The 18,621-nt window shown below is 37.6% G+C and overlaps 1 protein-coding gene across 1 annotated transcript; it reads right to left on the bottom strand.

Annotated features, from left to right (window-relative positions):
* Positions 1-13,203: 13,203 nt before the first annotated feature.
* Positions 13,204-16,650, bottom strand: LOC113337816 (phosphoglycerate kinase 3, cytosolic-like). The gene is made up of 2 exons (XM_026583398.1): positions 15,508-16,650; positions 13,204-13,293 (listed from the first exon to the last, which is right to left on the bottom strand). Exons 1-2 carry the CDS (start codon positions 16,648-16,650, stop codon positions 13,204-13,206), a joined length of 1,233 nt encoding a protein of 410 aa, XP_026439183.1.
* Positions 16,651-18,621: the final 1,971 nt, after the last annotated feature.

Genomic DNA, 18,621 nt, shown 5'->3' with positions numbered 1-18,621 from the left:
TTTTGATGTTACATTTAAGAAGGGGGATTTGTTACCACCTCTTTTCAGTAGTTTCTTTGAGACTACAACTACTACTACCCCTCCTACACGTATATTGAGTTTCGCTGATCAGGTGCTATTATATTGGTTTAACGGGGAATGTCTTACTTGCTACAATTTCCAAATGGAACGTCTCAAGGTGGTAAAAGGATCCCTTTCCACCTGTAGTGGGCGAATTCATGACATCTTTGAAACTAAGATGAAAGGAATCTCCCCTGGGCGTGGTATTGGCCAGGATAAGAATATTCATTGCCCGTACATGGATTATCAGCTGCATGCTCAAGTGGAAAACCTCCTTTCTCTGAAAACGTTCATTCCTCGAGGAGCAACTATTCATAAATTTGACCGTCCCGGTGGTTTTAGCCAGTTTATTCGTTCGAATCAAGAGAAATCGCCTGCAGGATGGATGACTACAGGAAGAGAACGTGTTACACATTATGTATTCTACTAGTTAATTAGTTTATTGTTCGACTACAGTTCAGTAATGGTGGTCAGTTCATTGGTATTTCCATGTGCCACCCTTGAAGCACACTTCCATATAAGTGTTGTAACCGATTTCACTAGAGGATTCTTCGCCTATGGGTGATTGGTTTCTTTGGCTTTGAGTGCACGTATTCCATGAAGTATCGAAAATGAACGAGCTAGCTACATGTTCTACCAAAAACAAATAAAAATGAATTCATAACTGCGAGAATTATGACTTAGCACCATACAAAATGGATAGCGTTGATGTACCTTGTCCCGTGCAGAAATGTTTTCTGAATATACCTTGAACATCTGCTGCACTACTGGTTTAGCGACATGAAGCTCTGGCCCAAGCATCAACAAATGTTGTCATAGATGCCGAATCTCCTATTTTGTGGCACATGATGGCCGTTCCACCAGTAAAAAACGTGTTAACTTGATTTACTAACTGTATTAGATCTATCAAGCCCAAATCATATGTAGTTTTAAGTACCGCTTCTGAAATGAAGGTCATAAGATGGAAGGAACTTCTTCAGGATACTGTCAAAGAAGGCCAATGGCTTCAAGTGGGGTGGCAAACTAATGTGCTGGGAGACCTTCCAAGGGTAAAGGTTGACCACTATAAATTTCCATTGTCCAGGCTTGGAGCACTGAAAGAATGCAACAATGCATGCATGCACCCAACCAGGTGAAAGGTGAAAAGGAGAGAACTCTTATCTTATGAATTGTTTGCATGTCTGAGTAATTGTTGAAACCTTAAAAGAGCAAATGGATTATATTTGGTATCCAATTTCTACCTTGACGCTGCTGCACCCAATACCATCTAATTTAATTTTCCCGTACAGGGGGAGCACTTTGATCACAATGCATGCTTTCCACACTCTCTCGCATGTCTTGTTGCTTTTGTAGCGTGCGTGCGCACCACAACACAAACTCAAGGCTTGAGAGCAATTTGTTTAATTCTCAGTATTTTTATTTTTATTTTTTTGGAAAGAAAACGGTTACTTGGCAATCACGTACGCATTTTCACGTGTTTGGTTTAATGACTGTGAATCATCATACGAGTAGTTTTTTTAAGCAGTTGAAGTCCCTCCTAAGATAGTGGCTTAGTGGACTACTCGACCCACTATTTTCAAGTCAAACGGTGAAATATTCTAAGAAATTTCCGCAGGATTTTTCTCAATCAACTGTTACGATCTAAAATTTGAATACGATAACTACCTAACATAAGTGATACCATAATTGTTTTCCATATAAAACACCACTACGGTTTCAAAGGAAAACACACAAAAAAAGAAAGGAAGAACTGATCTATATGTGGTGATGGTATGTCCTGATCTTTGCTTTTACTGCTAAATCTGGTTATCTTTTATTTTTGCATGCTTATGGTTTCTTGTAACATTTGATTTCAGAAATATGAATAATTGTTTTAGTGATTCGAACAACATTGTGAATAACTCATTATTCTTTTATCACTTTCACAAATGATATCTATCTTTTTCTATTTAACAGAAGCATATGAAAGTGACAGAGCTTACAACCAAACCTTAAAAAAAGGTACATCTCCCTCGAAGTATTTATATGCATGCTTATTTAATATTGATGATTTGATTCTTTGAAGTTTCTGTAGTAGCGTTCCTTTATTGTTAGATATGAATCAAACCTTTAATCTAATTGAAAAAGATGTTGATATCGCATATAACAGGTGCATCTAGTTTTAAGATTTACACGGCAAGTTATTATATTTGGGGATTTTAATAAAGTACCACACTTCCAATTTCATGTTTAAGAAAATGCCACTGTTTTTTCAAAATTTATTTAATGTCATACATTTGACTATTTCCATCTTGTTTTTTTTGAGAAAACGGTTAATTGTCGTTAGTGCACACGTGTCATTAAATTGCCCATATAAAATGACATTCAAGCCCCTGAATCATTTAACTAGGACGAGTTAACAAGTGATTTAGTAGAGAGAGTTAACTTGTAACTCTATACCGAGTTGAATCAAACTGAAATCGGTTGTGAAATCCCATAGTCAACATTGCACCGCCTAATTTGATGTTGCACCATAGTGGTGCTTCACTAAGCCAGTATAACACCTGCGTTCACCAGCAGATGTATTCTTGCTGCTCAAATTCTTTTGAACTTTGCATGTAGCTTTTGCAACTGCTATCTCTCAGCATTGCAGCCTATTCCTTGCATCACCACCTGCATCACACTATTTCTCTGTAAATCCAACGCCATTCTCAGCTCACTTTCACTAACAACACCTTCATGCAACATCATCATTTACAACTCTGCAAATTCTATTCTTCCACCAATTTCACTTCCTTGTCATCTCAAAAGCAAATCTATACTTATCTGTCATACATAGGCTACAACACATCTCTCCATCATTGCAACACTATGAGCATCAACACATTATTTCTACAACAGTAACTCAAACATTTCATCTCCAACTTCTCTCAATCGATGCAACAACAGCAGCTGCAATTTGTACCTAAAACCTAGGCATTCATCTATCCCAGTTCTTCTTCATTGTTTACTGAATCTCAACATCTCTCTCAACTACAGACTCAATACAAACTGCAGCTGCAACATCCACTAGGCCAAACTACCTCAAAATCCTAGCACCACCATCTTCTCAATTTCATCTCAAGTACCCATTTCTTTCGACTGCCACAAACAAATCAATTTAAACCACAAATTTCTTCTGTCTTCATCTTAGATTCAATATCATGTATCAAACCCATGTTCTTATATGAGCAACAGAAATTTCATTACAGACCCACATCAATTCTTCATCTCCTGCTCAAATAAATCCAACCAATATTTCTCTCTTCTTCCTAATTTTAAAACCTCCATGGAAATTCAATCTGCAAAAACTCAATCCTTCACAAATTCTCGATCTGAAACTTCACGAATTCTCGATCTGAAACTTCACAATTCACACAAATCCAACAATCAAACAAATCTATTTCACTTATAAATTTTCTTATAAAAAAATTAAAAATCACAATTAATTTAGCCATTAACAGGAAATCATGAAACCCCTCTTTCTGATTTTACAGCCTTCCAATTAAAACCCCTTATGTAATAAACCTTAACAACATCTTCCCCGTTTTTTCCCAAAAAAATCTGATTAGGAACAGCTTTACCCCTTTCCCAAATAAATTGAAGTAATCGGTGAAAGAGAAAAAGAAAATGGTGATTCTGGTGGTGGTCGTGACTGTAAGAAGAAGAAGGAAAAAAGGAAAAGAGAGGCGAGAAGAGAAGATGAAGTGAGTGTCTCTTAGTTTAGGATTAAGTTATTATATGTGTGATGAAATAGAGGGCTAGGATTAGAAAATTTTATCAGATCAACGGTTAATAATATAGCCGGTTTATTGGTCCGACTCAACAGGTCGGTCGGTCCTGTGCAGCCATAGATTGTCAGGAAATTGAGAAGGTTAGTTTGGTAATGATGCCACATGTTTTGGACTTTTTCAATGACAGTTGACTAATCAAGTGGCCCTTAACAGAAAACTTAACATGTGTGGCATTTTATAAATTCTGAAAAAAACGGTGGCATTTTATTAAACCGGAAAACCAAAGTGTGACATTTTATTAAAATTCCCATTATATTTTTATATGATATTTCAGATAAACTAGCGCATATAGTATTGTATTATCAGCAGTTGCCATTTTGTGTTGTTTTACGAATCTTCCACTTTCATCAGGAGTCTGGAGGATAATAAGAGTCGTGAAATTATGACGATCAGTTCACGTGTATTGAGATCATCAAAGAAAAGGTGTAAACTTCCCCAGGAGATACATGTACCAGTACTGACCAAGCTCCCTACAGAAATTGCCACAGATATACTTTCCCGTTTGCCAGCAGATTCGATTTTAGAGTGCAGACTAGTGTGCAAAACATGGAGAAATTTCCATCGCCATCCTTCATTTGTTGATAAGCACCTACAAATAAATGGTTCTAAGGTTGGTTTTGGTCGTCTTTTTTCAGAAACGAATCCACGAAGAACCAATATTACACTGTGCTATGTAGATTATGATGGCCAGTCCGATAAGAAACTTAGAATGATCAACCAGCTTCCCATTAGTGATCACTAAATTGTTAGTACATGCAACGGATTAATTTGCTTTCGTGAATTAGATGACCGTTTTAATGTCCATGAACCTAGCTATATTAGTAACCCTATAACCGGTGAGTACATGACTATTCCAAAACTGGAAGAAGACATGATCGAATCAATGGTCTGTGGTTTTGGTTACCATCCTTCTATTAACAAGTTCAAAGTTGTAAGAATCTACTATACGTATTGGGCATCCTTGGGACGCGTCCAGGTATATACACTTGGGGATGGTAGTGGTTGGAGAGACGTGGGGGAAACTGCTTCTGACTCACTTTGTAATCTAGAAGAAAATGCCGACATGTGGACGAGTGAGCATTCCCGCCCATATGGTGTGTGTTCAAATGGTGCGCTTCATTGGCTTGACAGTGAACAAATGATTGTGTCTTTCGATCTTTCGGAAGAGAAGTTACACTTGCTCCTATCACCAGTCGATGCTGCAAGTGGGACGAGATGTTATCTTCAGGTACTTGGAGGATGCTTGTGTTTTGTTCACGAAAAGCGAGGTGAATTCTTAGACATATGGTTCAGGAAGAAAGGTAATTATAGTTATGACACTAAGGAAAAGCAGGAGTACGACTTAATGAGCTGGACAAATGATATCAGTATACCAAATTTGGACGACTTAAGGAAAAGATGGGGACGAAGAAGTGAATGGGAAGGTTAACGAGATGGTTAGAAGAAAGCAAAATAAAGCAATTGAGAAAAATAATCAGTTCAAGAAATGGAAGGAAACTAAGTTTGTCAACGCAGGTAGCATTTCTGTAGGGCTTGGAGGGTATGTTAAATTAAATGGATTGTAACATATTATCGTGGAACCTTAGGGGAGCTGGAAAAGAAGGAATTTTAGGGGAAATTCAGCAATTGGTGAAGGAAGAACAAGCTACTGTCTTGTTTGTTCAAGAAACTAAAACAGAAGTGGTAACTAATCAAATGGTGCGTTTAATGTGGGGAAACAACAGTCACAAATGGGCTGCTCAACCATCAAGGGGTGCTGCAGGGGGTATATTAACAGTGTGGGATGACACCAAGATCAAAGTTGATGATATACTGATTCTAAATTACTCGGTGACAATTAAATGTGTGTTTGTCCAAAATGGTTTCGAATGTATACTAACCAATGTGTATGGGCCAGCAGATGAAATAGTACAACATAGTAAAGACTTTTGGCAAGAGTTGGATGAAGTAAAAAGAAGATGGCAGGATGTTCCATGGTGCTTGGGAGGAGACTTTAATTGTATTCTTTTTGCTGCTGAGAAGAACAGGAATAATAAAACTACGACGCACATCAGGTTATTCGATTCGTTTATGCGAAGACATAATCTATTCGACTTGCCTCTGTTAGGAGGTTGCTACACTTGGTCTAGCATGCGAGGTGAGGCAACTTTAACTAGAACTAGTATCTTACCCATGCGTTGCGCGGGATTAAGTTAATTGAATTAACTTAGCTCGTGCAATTTTGAGATAACTGTAGCAGTAACTAAAACAATTGTGGCGACAATTGTTTCCCAGGTAGGTAATTTCCAACATTCATAAGCATTCTGAAAGTGCTTAGATGGAAGCCATCATTAGTACCGGTCAAATTAACATATTTAGGAGCTCCGAAAATAAATTGTTTACAAACAAATTAATACTCTTTATAACAAACAGCGAACAAAACTTACACTTTCTTCAAGCAATGAAACGCAATACGAAATTAATGCGTCTATTAGTAGGTTAATTTATTATAATAAGGTTTCGTTCAATTTATCATCTCATAAATGTGTGTCCTATCAAAAACAACGTACAAACTGGCTAGCTTAATTTCTTCTATTCACATGAATAAAGAGAAGATAAGATGATGTAGAAAGAGAACATAGGAAAGAACTCTAACTCATATTTACATGGCTACATCTTTTTTTTATAAAAAAATTGTTGTCAACTTATCCTACAGAATCATCTTTAGTAACATCAACGTCATTTAAATAGTGGATCGTCGTTTTGCTCACTCATGCGTGATCAACTCCCACATTAGTGTCACCGTCGTGATTACTTCCGTCTTCATGGTCTGCATTAGATCCTTCATCACCCATTTCCCTTGTTAGACCTGAACCAATACCACCACCATCGGAGATGTTTTGGTTAAATTCAGGGGCTACAATTTGGGCACTATCATATATAGCATAACAATCCTGGCTCAAACTTGTTCAAATAGCAAGAGGCTCCAAGAGCAGCAGCTGAACCCCCAATCTGACTCCCCACAGCCTGGCCATCTTCTTAAGATTCAATTGCCACTTCCAACTGTATCTCTAACTCCCCTCCGTTCATTTTCATTCTCCCCGTGAACTGAGGCCGTGCTAAATTCCCAGCTCCCAACTACTTCTGAAGTCAAAATATATGTCGTTCTAGTTTTCCCACCGGCTTCTCCTGTATTTGTGCAATCGTGTTGGCCATTGTGTTCACCATATTCTTGTGGCTTTGTTTCATCATCGAGCTGCATCGTTTCCCTAGGTTGAGTTGTTGACTTGTTATTCAAGTTAAAATTTGGATCCCCATCCGCAGCAGGACTTTCTGCTCTGTTAACACATTGAGTTTTAGTTTAGACTCCTTCTAGTATAGGTGTTGTGCAAAATGAGACTAACAACTCTATGTGAAGACCAATTTAAGGTTTTTAGGCTTTATCCTACTCTAATAACTGTGTCATATGTGGGAGTCGAACACACTGCTACATGGTTGAGAACCATGTACCTGAGAATTATTATAATGGGAGTAAGATAATGATAGTATGATATTTGAGAGAAAATGATTCACGGGATTAAAGGGTTTACCAAGCCGAGATTTTACCTTCATCTTGCTTCTCTTCAGAAACAAAGTCCTGAAGAGATTTCCACTTTTGACAAAATTAGAGTGTAAAACTCCTGACAGTTGATTCAACCGTTGACACACCTTGTATCCAATCAAATATTAACATCATGGGCCCTGTCTTATGCAATAAGTAGCAACAACTAAGCAAAAGCTGTGTAACTGACCTACAACTAAGACTCACTAATGAGTGAATACTTTTAAATATCTTGGGACTAAGTATTTTCCACATACTTGTATATAAAGAACACAGTTCATAATAATAAAGTTAACCAACAGAGCTTTTATACCTTATGCTCGTCACCATGACCTCTCAATCGTCGAGTTTTATGTGTATTTACTAATGATGCATTTCAACAAACCATCGAGCTGCATATGTGTATTTATAATTCACAATGTTGTCCAAGGACCCACAAATAAAATTTATTTCATGGAGATTGAGCAGTACCTTTGCTTGCTACAACCCCATCCGTGCTGCATTCCTCCATTGTGGTGTACCATGGGGTTCTCACCCCATAGGTTTTCACTATCCAGAGGTCAAGCCATGCATGGAGCTCAATATCTAGGAAAGAAAGACGCCATAGTTCTTTAAGTTACAACATTAAGAATATCATACCTCGTACGTACACATAGTTTTCCATTGTGGTGTACCATGATGTTCTCACCCCATAGGTTTTCACTATCCAGAGGTCAAGCCATGCATGGAGCTCAACATCTAGGAAATAAGGACGCCATAGTTCTTTAAGTTACAACATTAAGAATATCATACCTCAGATTGACACAATTTCTTTTTCTCTTGTACTTGTGTGCATCTTGCCTCTTATTTGTTAACCCCGAAACCTATAATAAAAGACATAAGCTGGTTCGATGCCAGACATTTATTTGCCATCCAAAGATTAATATATGTATCCAGAATAAGCACACCAATGTCAACAATGTAAGTTGGTTCAATTTTTGTCTGGACATTCATTAGTATTCATTATCAGTTTACAAATATAATGCAAAAATCTGGATGTGATGCGCAATTTTTTGAATCTAACAAAACAAAACAGATGCTAGCATGTTTAGTCTAGCTGGCAACCTAAGAATGATTAATCCATCATGACAATTTGTACAAACTATGGACAGAGTGGAGAGAAACCATACGTTTTTTTTTCCTGATACATTCCGCAAGAGAAACCATAATATCAAACACTAATCTATACATATCATAGGCTCCAATTTAACACAATATTTCTTAAACCCTGCAACAGAAAACATGGTAGAAATATGGTAGTTAAGATTACCTCAAAGAATAAAAACAATGAACATGAGCTCCAACACTGCAGAGGAGAAATTAATTCTTTATGTTCATAAAATCTACGCAATATACTACCTTTAGGAAAATGAATCTGCTGCGAAATAGGACCAAATCCATAACCAATTATGTATCGATCGTTTACCCAAATCAGGAATTTAGAAACCCTAAAAGGTAAAAATAAGTGGATTTGCATTCCTGATTCTCTTTGTACCTAAATATCGATTATGCGACGTGCTTAGACTCTCATTAATACTACAGTTCGTACTCTTTTCACCATTTTTTTCAGAGATTTAGGAGTGATGAGATGAGAATTAGGTTTTTGAGATTAGTTTTTTTTTTCAGGAAGAGAGGTGAAGCCTCCTTATATATGTTGGAACAATGGGGGTAAACATCACGTTATATGTTTGATGGGTAGCTAAAAATAGTTAAAGAAAAAGATATGGAAACCGTCGATTCCTATCGGCAACAAACGTTTCTTGGTGCTGTAAAAACAAAGAAAAATAGGCAGAGGGAAATCGGCTGCAGAAATGGAAATTAGGGTTTTATTTTCATGCTCACGAATTAGGGTATCGGTTTGGCTTGGCGAGTAGGTTTGGTATCTAAATATTGATCATGCATACCGAAAAGATCTCAAAACTCTCAATTCCTATTGGTCGGGAACTTCTAAGAACTCCCAATTCTTATTGGTCGGGGCCAGAAACTCTAGAATTCAAGCTTTTGGCCTAACTTTCAATGTGAGGCCAGCAATTTGTCCTCAAATTATATATACAATTGATCGCTTTATTTTTTCGGATAACTGGGAAGATCAGTTTCCTAAAGCGACTCACCACTTACTTCGTAGAAATTTATCAGACCATCACCCGATCAGTTTAAGAGGAGGTGGTATTAAGTTGGGTCCTTATCCTTTTCGCTTTGAGAATTCCTTGTTGCAAGATGAAGACTTTCTTGCGAATTTGAATGTTTGGTGGCAGAGTATGAATTTTCTGGATCTGCTAGTTTCATTTTCTCAAAAAAACTACAAGAACTGAAAGTTTTAATCAAGTGTTGGAGCAAAAATAAGTATGGTCAACTGGAAAAGGAAATGCAAGACATCAGTTTGGGCATCGAGGTGATAGATAAAAAAGAAGATAATATTACTGAACAAGAATTTTCAGAGAAATTGAGATTAAGGAGTGAATACTCTAAACTTGCCACTGTTAAGGAGAGAAAGTTGAAGCAACGGGCTAAGACCAACTGGGTTAAAAATGGTGAAAGAAATACCAAAATGTTTCACAAAATTGTGAATGGAAAGAGAAGGAAAAATAACATCTTCAAGCTACAGGTTCAGGGAGAAGACGTTACAGATCCGGTGCAAATTAAAGAAGAAGTAGTGAAATATTACGAGCAGTTGTACGCAGAAGAAAATGTAGAGAGACCAAAGGGGGATGATTTGGAATTCATAAAGATTAGCGGTGAAGATAAACGTTGGTTAGAGAGGGATATACTAGAGGAGGAAGTCCTAGAAGCAATGAACGCAACTGGTCTCGACAAATCCCCAGGACCCGACGGATACACGAATGAGTTCTTTAAAACTTGCTGGAGTATAATTAGAGATGATTATCCAAAAGTGATTAATGAGTTCAACAATGAAGGTCGACTAGATTGGCGAATGAAGTGTACTTTTATCTCTTTACTACCAAAGCGAACTGAAGCAGCACACTTAAAAGATTACAGGCCGATAAGCTTAATCAGGGGTGTTTATAAGATAATAGCTAAGGTTCTTGCAAATAGGCTGAAGGTGGTACTTCCAAAGGTCATTTCTCTGGAGCAAGGGGCATTTCTTCGTGAACGGCAAATTTTGGATGTCATCTTGATTGCGTTCGACTGTATAGACTCGAGAATAAAAGAGAAGAAACCAGGGATCATTTGTAAAATAGACATGGAAAAAGCCTATGATCATGTCAATTGGAAAATTATTGAGATAATTGGTCGGAAAATGGGGTTTGGCTGGAGGTGGGTAAAGTGGATGAAAAATTGTTATGAAGATATGCGGTTCTCTGTTATAGTTAATGGGCAACAACAGGCTTCTTTAAGGGATCGAGAGGCCTTCGGCAAGGGGATCCCCACTCGTAGTTCTTATTTCTAATGGTCGCAGAGGTATTTTCAGCTCTTATGAAGAAGGCAGAAAGAAATGGGTTAATAAGCGGTTTCAAAGTAAAGAGCAATGGAACGCCAATAACGCATTTACAGTTTGCAGACGATACGGTTGTGTTTCTTGATGCAAATCCTGCACAGTTTACGACATTAAAGCAAATCCTAATTGAGCTGCAACAAATTACTGGATTGAATATTAATTTGGAAAAGTCTTCAGTTATTGGAGTAGGAGATGCTGCCAGTAATTGCGAAGAATGTGCTCGCGCACTGGGGTGTGAAGTTGGAAGTCTTCCAATTACTTATTTAGGACTTCCTATTGGTAGTTCTTCAAGAAGGATAAGTATTTGGGATCCGGTTATTGATAGGCTAAAGAAAAGGCTAGCGTCATGGAAACGACAATACTTATCGACAGGAGGGAGGTTGATCCTTCTTAAGAGTGTTTTAAGCTCGATGCCAATATATTATCTCTCTTTATTTGCAATTCCAGGATCAGTAGCAAATACACTGGAAAAAATCATGCGTAATTTTCTTTGGGGAGACTCTGAAAATGGAAAGAAGATGCATTGGGTCTTATGGCGAAAGGTGTGCAGGTCAAAAAAGAAGGTGGTTTAGGGGTTAAATCTATAAGATTAATGAACCAAGCCATGTTAACTAAGTGGCTTTGGAGATATGGAAAAGAAAAATCTAGTCTATGACGCAAAATCATCCAACAGAAGTGCGGAGGTGATGAAGAGGCATGGACTGCCCCACAAACAAACCAGACTCAAGGGTGTGGGTTATGGAAAAATATTCTTAAGCAATCAAAAATTTTGAAAAGTGGGACTAAGCAAATTGTATCGAGTGGTAAGAATGTTCGTTTTTGGGAAGATAGTTGGAAAACAGCTCAACCCTTGAAGGAGCTCTATCCTAAAATTTGGAGAAAGTCGAGCAAGAAAGGAAGAGTGATACACAGAATGGTGAACAGAAATGGGTTGCAAACTCCATCATGGGATTTAGGCTTTAAATCGGGTTTCAGAGAAGAAAATATAAGTGATTTTGCTGCGCTCATTGAAACTATTGGGGATCCTAGCAATTTAGGAACAGAAGAAGATACAAGGTCATGGACTCCGGGTAAAAATGGAGAATTCTCAGTTTCTTCTTGTTACGAAATGATTGATGGACAACAACAGTTACGAGGACAAGCTCAAGCTCAAGCTCAAGCAAGATAACGCAGAATGCCGTCGAATTACATTTGGAATTCAGCCATCCCAACGAAAGTGTCATTTCTAGTTTGGGCTGCAACAATGAATGGATTACCAACTATTGATCGTTTACGTCGAAGAGGGATGGAAATCACAAACATTAACTGTTGTCTGTGTCATCAAGAACACGAATCAATTTCACACATCTTTATTCAATGTGAGTTTGCAAAGAAAGTGTGGGATCATTTCCTAAACTTGTTGGAAATTAGATGGAGGCCACCAGATTCATGTATGGATTTCGTTGTGTCTTGGAAGTTAAAATTCAGGACCGAACCAAGGGAATTTCTTAAATTCTGTTTTTCCTTCGCCATATGGCAGCAAATCTGGGAGGAAAGGAACGATAGAGTTTTCCGCAATAAGGAAAAAAACAGTAGAAAGGGTTATTATTCAAGTGAAGGCTTCCTTATTCAGTTGGTCGAGAGTTCATGAATCCTTTAAGCATTTTAAGTTTGTGGATTTCATGCACGGTTGGGAGGTTTTTAAGTAGTAACTAGCTTCAAACATGTAGTAGAGGAAATGTTTTTTGTTCCATGTTTTACACTCCCCTTTACTCGTTTTGTATTGTCCAGTTTGAATAGCTGTGTGTTGTTTCTTTTAGTGCTAGCTCAGCACTCTCTAGTGAATGAATTTTATCTTCTCCAAAAAAAACCAAATTTGGACGAGTATGCAAAGCCAATTGCCCTTACAAAGAGCGGTGAAGTTCTACTGTCAATGAATTATAGCTCCTGTGTATTCTCTTATGATCCAAAAACTATACGGAAAATGGGTCATTTGTCCAAATATTTTTAAATCACGGTTCAAATGGACGAGTAAAAAATATTTTGGGTGAAATGGCCAAAAAAAATAAAATAGTAAGGATGAAATCAGCTTAAATTCAAAAAATAACAAGGATGAAACTGGATACATCATGTGTGTAAATTAAAAATAAGAAAAAATATTTGAAAATGTGCACGATGAAATGGTTACATCCTGCCTATTTTTACATTTTTGTCCATTTAAATAGTATCAAAATCTAACCGTCCATTTCACCCAGGAATTGTTGATTTTGGTCTTTTTAACTAATTTTGTGAAAACTATATCCATGCAAAAGCTTTGTCATTGCTATTATTACAGTGTAGTCCCTCACATGACCAGCTTTGTTTTGCTGAAAGCGCTTGAAAAAAGTGCAGGTCCAGAAAAAGATACAAGGTGAATCCGTACCTCCCGACGATAGCTTTCATAAAAAAAGCTGAGCAGTGCATGAAAATATCTCATTGAGTACTAATTGTTTTAGTGATTATTATTCTTTTTGTTGTTTTAGATGTTCTTTTTCTGTTTTATTTTGAAACGCTTGAATTTCAGAATCTAGTATGTTAATTTCATTATATAATTGTTTTCGAAAGACCAAATAATCTCGAGTTTCATTTTCATTATATATGTTTACGTGAGATAATCATAATGATGCAACACCTTTATGAATTTGAAGTTATTTTCTTATACATTTCCCTTCATTTCTCGGGTATTAAAAGACCAGAATACTTGCTCAACAAGTCCTAGGAGTAATAAACGTAGGACTATGTATAGGAAGAAAAAGGCACCAAAAATAATTTAATCCCCGGCCCCTTTTCCAAACCAGTATAAGCTTTCCACTCATCCTCTGCAGCCAGCAAATGGCCGTCGAGTTAATTCCAATACCTTTGCAGTTTGATCTCAATGCAACATTCTTTCGCATGTCTTATTATAAGTACTTTGTAACATGCGCCCAAGTGACAACGCAACACAAATTCATGCTCGGGGGTAATTTGCGATTTCATTGCATATTTAATGATTCATACATAGTTCACACGGAAATGATTACTATCACTAAGGTCTAATCTCTAAGTGGGTATTTCATTGACTTGGTTAAACATTTCTACGTGGATGTCAGTTTTTTTTTTTTTTTTTGAAGGGGAAAAGGAGCTCAATAGAGCTCAAACTTTATTCAACTACCTCATTAGAATTGAGGTTTGCAAAGATACAAAGGGGTGGAGAATTAGCATTCCACTAGTTATTTACATTTCCATGCATTGCATATTGACACAACTCGTGTGCCAAATGGTTTGCATTTTTAGGAACATTTTGAAAACTAATATCAACATTTTGGAAACTACGTGGATGTCAGTTTATTTAGTCGTGAGATTGATTGTAATATCTAGCTGATAGGCCCTGATTGTAATATGATTGATATGTACGTACTGTTTGTGGAGTAGTTAGGGTAGTTTTAGGTGGTCACTTATGGCTGTTGGTATATATAGGTGGTGTATCTATTTATTATGTTGATTATGAATGGAGATGGATTGATGTCCTCTCTTGAGTTTGTAATCTTCTTGTCTGATTATATGTATTCGTCTACTTTTTGTCTGATATTCTTCTCTTCCTTATCTGACATTTCACTCTAGTTTCTCTTGATTATTGATTGATGAGTTTTGGGCTCATCACTAGCCATTGGTTACTTTTGCAGTTTGAAGACTTTTATCTGAGGAACCTTACTAGTGATGTCAGGTTTTTAAGGTTCGGCCGACCTCTGAACGGGCATTTGGAGTATATCCCAAGGCGCATTTCGTCAGAAATATCGACTAAATGCTACAACATCCTCCAAACACAAAATGTTGTTGGAGTATTGGATTGTTCACAAGAGAAAAGAAAGATCTTCGGGTGTTAAATGATTTTTTTATTCTTTTCTTAGTTGTAAACTAAAATAATGAAAATTGTACTGCTAGTAAATACTGTAGTTTATTAATGTAAGGAAAGTCACTGACCAAACAGCATCCAAAAACATCAATAATAAGCCGAGGCATCATCATCTAGAGCGAAAGTTCCAGGGAGTGTCTTGCATTTTAGAAGTGCCTTATAGGCATCTCCCGCGGGTGATGTAGTTGCAGGAAATCCTACACTACACTCTTCATGTGATTTCATTATTAATCAACTCATTTTAAGTTTGTATTCTTAATTTTATTGATTAATCTTTGGATGTGCTTACAAGAAAAGATAAAGAATCCAAGAATGATCTATGGTCTAAACTTTCTCTCTCCTATTTATTTGTTTCTTACTTCAAAAAAAATCTCTCTTTTCTTTATAATTCGAACGACTATTTATAAGGAAATACATAGTGGATGGCAGCTAATCTGTCCATTATTTTCGGGTATGTTTTGCGACATTCTCGCAGCCTCACAGATGTTAATTTCGCAAACTCTCTAATTTTCGCAGAATTATCATATCTTTCTCGTGATCTTAGCTGATGTCATTTATTTTATCATTTCTGAAATTGTTCTGCGACGCTGTTGTACTGTGTCACTGATAATTTCGCTGAAACATTGTCATTGCGAGATTCTGATCCTACAGTTGAGATGTGATTCATCTTCTCTTCCAGACCTACTTCCTCCACATCTGCAATTAAGTCATCACCTCCAATGATGGTTTTTGCTCCCTTCCCACTAATCTCTGCCAGCTTCTTGGCAATTTCCTGTGCTCCGTCACTGAATTTCTTCATCCCAAACACTCCCATAGATCCATACCACACGACAGTCTTTGCGCTGTCGAGTTTTCTGTTAATTGTATTAATAGAATTCATACCAATATCCAATCCCATCCAACCTCCTGGGATTGCAAGCATTCCTACTCTCTTGCTGTTTGCATCAGGAGCAAATTTGTCAGCAACAATAAAATCGATTGGCAATACCAACTGCACTCTCTTGTTGACCCCCAGGGACTTGCGAAGAAATGATTTGGCAAGGCCAACCTTGTCTTCCTCCACAAGGGATGCTCCGACAGATAAGTTTTGAGCCCTGTGAAATGTGAAAACCATACTTCCACCTACAATGAGAACATCAGCTTTCTCCATCATGAACTTAACAACTTCTACCTCAGATGAGAGCTTTGAACCAGAAACAATGGCAACAAATGGCCTCTTGGGACTTTGAAGAACTCCAACAAGATAATGAAGTTCCTTTCGCATAAGGAATCCAGCCACACAAGGCGATAAGAACCTAGTTAGCCCCTCTGTGGAAGCATGAGCTATGTGAGCATTTCGAAATGCATCATTGACATACAGATCGGCCAGAGACGCTAGCTTTTTCGCAAAATCGAGGTCATTCTTCTCTTCCTCTGGGTAAAACCTCAAATTCTCCAGGAGTAGAACACCTCCATCAGGAATTGCAGCAACAGATTTAAAAACTTCCTCCCCTATACAATCATTGACAAAACTCACATTGTTATGCATTAGCTCACTCAATGCATGCACAAGAGGCTTCAAGCTGAAACTAGGCATAACGCCCCGTGGGTTCCCAATATGACTAGCGAGAATAACTTTGGCTCCATGACGAATCAAGTATTGAATAGTAGGAAGAGCAGCTTTTAGCTTAGTATCATCAGTAATGTTCAAATTGTCATCCAATGGAACATCTAAATCAACCCTAACAAGTACTTTCTTTCCTCGTAAATCAGCCTCTTTAAGATCACCAACACACCTCTTTTTCGCCACCATTTTTTTTCTTCTTCTTTTGTGGTCACGGATCTCGATCCAATATTTCAAAGTCTATAAAGATATTCCACGAGATTTTCACATGATTTTTCTCCGTTAATGAAGGATTAATAAAGTTAACCCCGAATTTACAGTTACATTCCTCTTGGAGGCAAATAACCCCGCCAAAGTGAATCTCCCGCCCAAATTGATAACTACCTCAAAATATGGATCTTGTTTCTCTATAAAAACACCACTACAATTTCAGAGGAGAAAACCTAAAAACCAAACTAATCACGTAGATGTTTGAAGAACTGATCCAGCAGGCGATGGTATGTGACCATCCATTGCTTTTTCTTTTCTTCTTTGTTCGTTCTTTTGATTTGGTAGTGAAGGGAATATATATAGAAAATGATTTGAGTACTGTTTTTTCTCGATGAATTACATATTGATAATATCGTTTTTTATTTCCCAGAAACATAGTCGTGGCAAAAACTGATAAGTGCAAGTGCCTGAAGCCAAACCTTAAAAAGGTATACATCTTCCTCGAATCTTATATGGTTATATGATCTTAAGTTGTTTCTTTGGCTATATGTTGTTGTGTTGGAACCTATGTTGTCTGACGCGCTTTGGGCGCCTTTATGGACGCCTTGCTCGCCTTTAACAACAACATAGATTTGTTTATAACTAACTATAAAAGAAACCTATATTCATGCACAGATACAAGACTGATGACGGTCGATCCACATGTATTGAGATCAAAGAGAAAAAGTAAACTTTGCCGAGTGATACAAGTTTCATTAGTGAACAGTCTCCCGTCAGAAGTTATCACAGACATACTATCTCGCTTGCCCACTGATTCAATCTTACAGTGCAGACTAGTGTGAAAGCTACTTCACCATCCTTAATTTGCTCATGTGTACCTGCAGAAAATATCTATGAACGACGACAGCTACCCATGTCATACCTCTGCTAATGGTTCTAAGGTTGGTTTTGGTTTTCTTTTCAGTTTTGAGTTTCAGGCAAAATGCGACATTGAACTGTACTATGGAGAGTATGATGACCAGTCTGATAAGAAACTTAATAGGATCAACCAGCCTCCCATTACTGATCACTCAATGGTTGGTTCAAGTAACGGGTTGATTTGCTTTTATGACTTGGACATCAACCTTTTGAATCCCTTTGAACGTTTCAATGTCTATGAGCCTAGCTACATTAGTAATCCTATTACCAGAGAATACATGACTTTCCCGAAACTGGAAGCTACTGGTGAATCAAGCTCGTTTCTATGGTGTGTGGTTTCGGTTATCATCCTTCTACAAACAAGTTCAAAGTTGTAAAAATATACTATACTCAGGACCAACCGCTGGCGCGGGTCCAGGTATATACACTTGGGGGTGGTAGTTGCAGTGGTTGGAGAGACACTGGAGAAATTGCTTACTCACTGCGTTTACCTAATACACTCGGTTATCGAGGTGGTTGTTCCAAATTTGGCGTGTATGCAAATGGAGCACTTCATTGGCTTGATGGAGAACAAAAGATTCTGTCTTTCGATCTTGCAGAAGAGAAGTTCTACTTGCTCCCAACACCACCTTTTGTCCATGCTGCAAATGTGACAAACCGTTTTGAACTTGTGGTACTGGGAGGATGCTTATCTTTTGTTCACCAAACGCGAGATAAATTCTTAGACATATGGTTCCTGAGGAAAAAAGGTGAGAATAGTAATTATGATGTGAAGGAGCAGGATACGACTTCTGGACCTGGATCAAGGAGTTCAGTATACCAATCGTAGGTGAGAACGCATGGCCATTTGCCTTAACAAAGAGTGGTGAAGTTCTACTTTCGTACAAGTCTGATCTTTGCTGTTATAATCCAAAAACTGAAGCATTCGAAATACTTATGGAAGGCAAATATCGTAATGTAGTTCCTCACATGAACACCTTTGTTTCGCTGAAAGCTCTTGGAGAAAAGTGCAGGCGCAGAAAAAGGTACAAG

This window comes from Papaver somniferum, unplaced genomic scaffold (genome assembly GCF_003573695.1).
Source record: "Papaver somniferum cultivar HN1 unplaced genomic scaffold, ASM357369v1 unplaced-scaffold_18, whole genome shotgun sequence".
Lineage (NCBI taxonomy): Eukaryota > Viridiplantae > Streptophyta > Magnoliopsida > Ranunculales > Papaveraceae > Papaver > Papaver somniferum.
Note: the sequence above shows the minus strand (reverse complement) of the source record. Positions and strands in the feature narration are given on the sequence as shown.

Excerpts from the sequence above, each read along its gene's own strand:
- LOC113337816 (XM_026583398.1), bottom strand. The coding sequence starts at position 16,650 with ATGGTGGCGAAAAAGAGGTGTGTTGGTGATCTTAAAGAGGCTGATTTA. Across the intron at positions 13,294-15,507 it reads AGATGAATCACATCTCAACT|CAAAACAAAGCTGGTCATGT; the intron begins GTAGGATCAGAA and ends AAGCGCTTTCAG.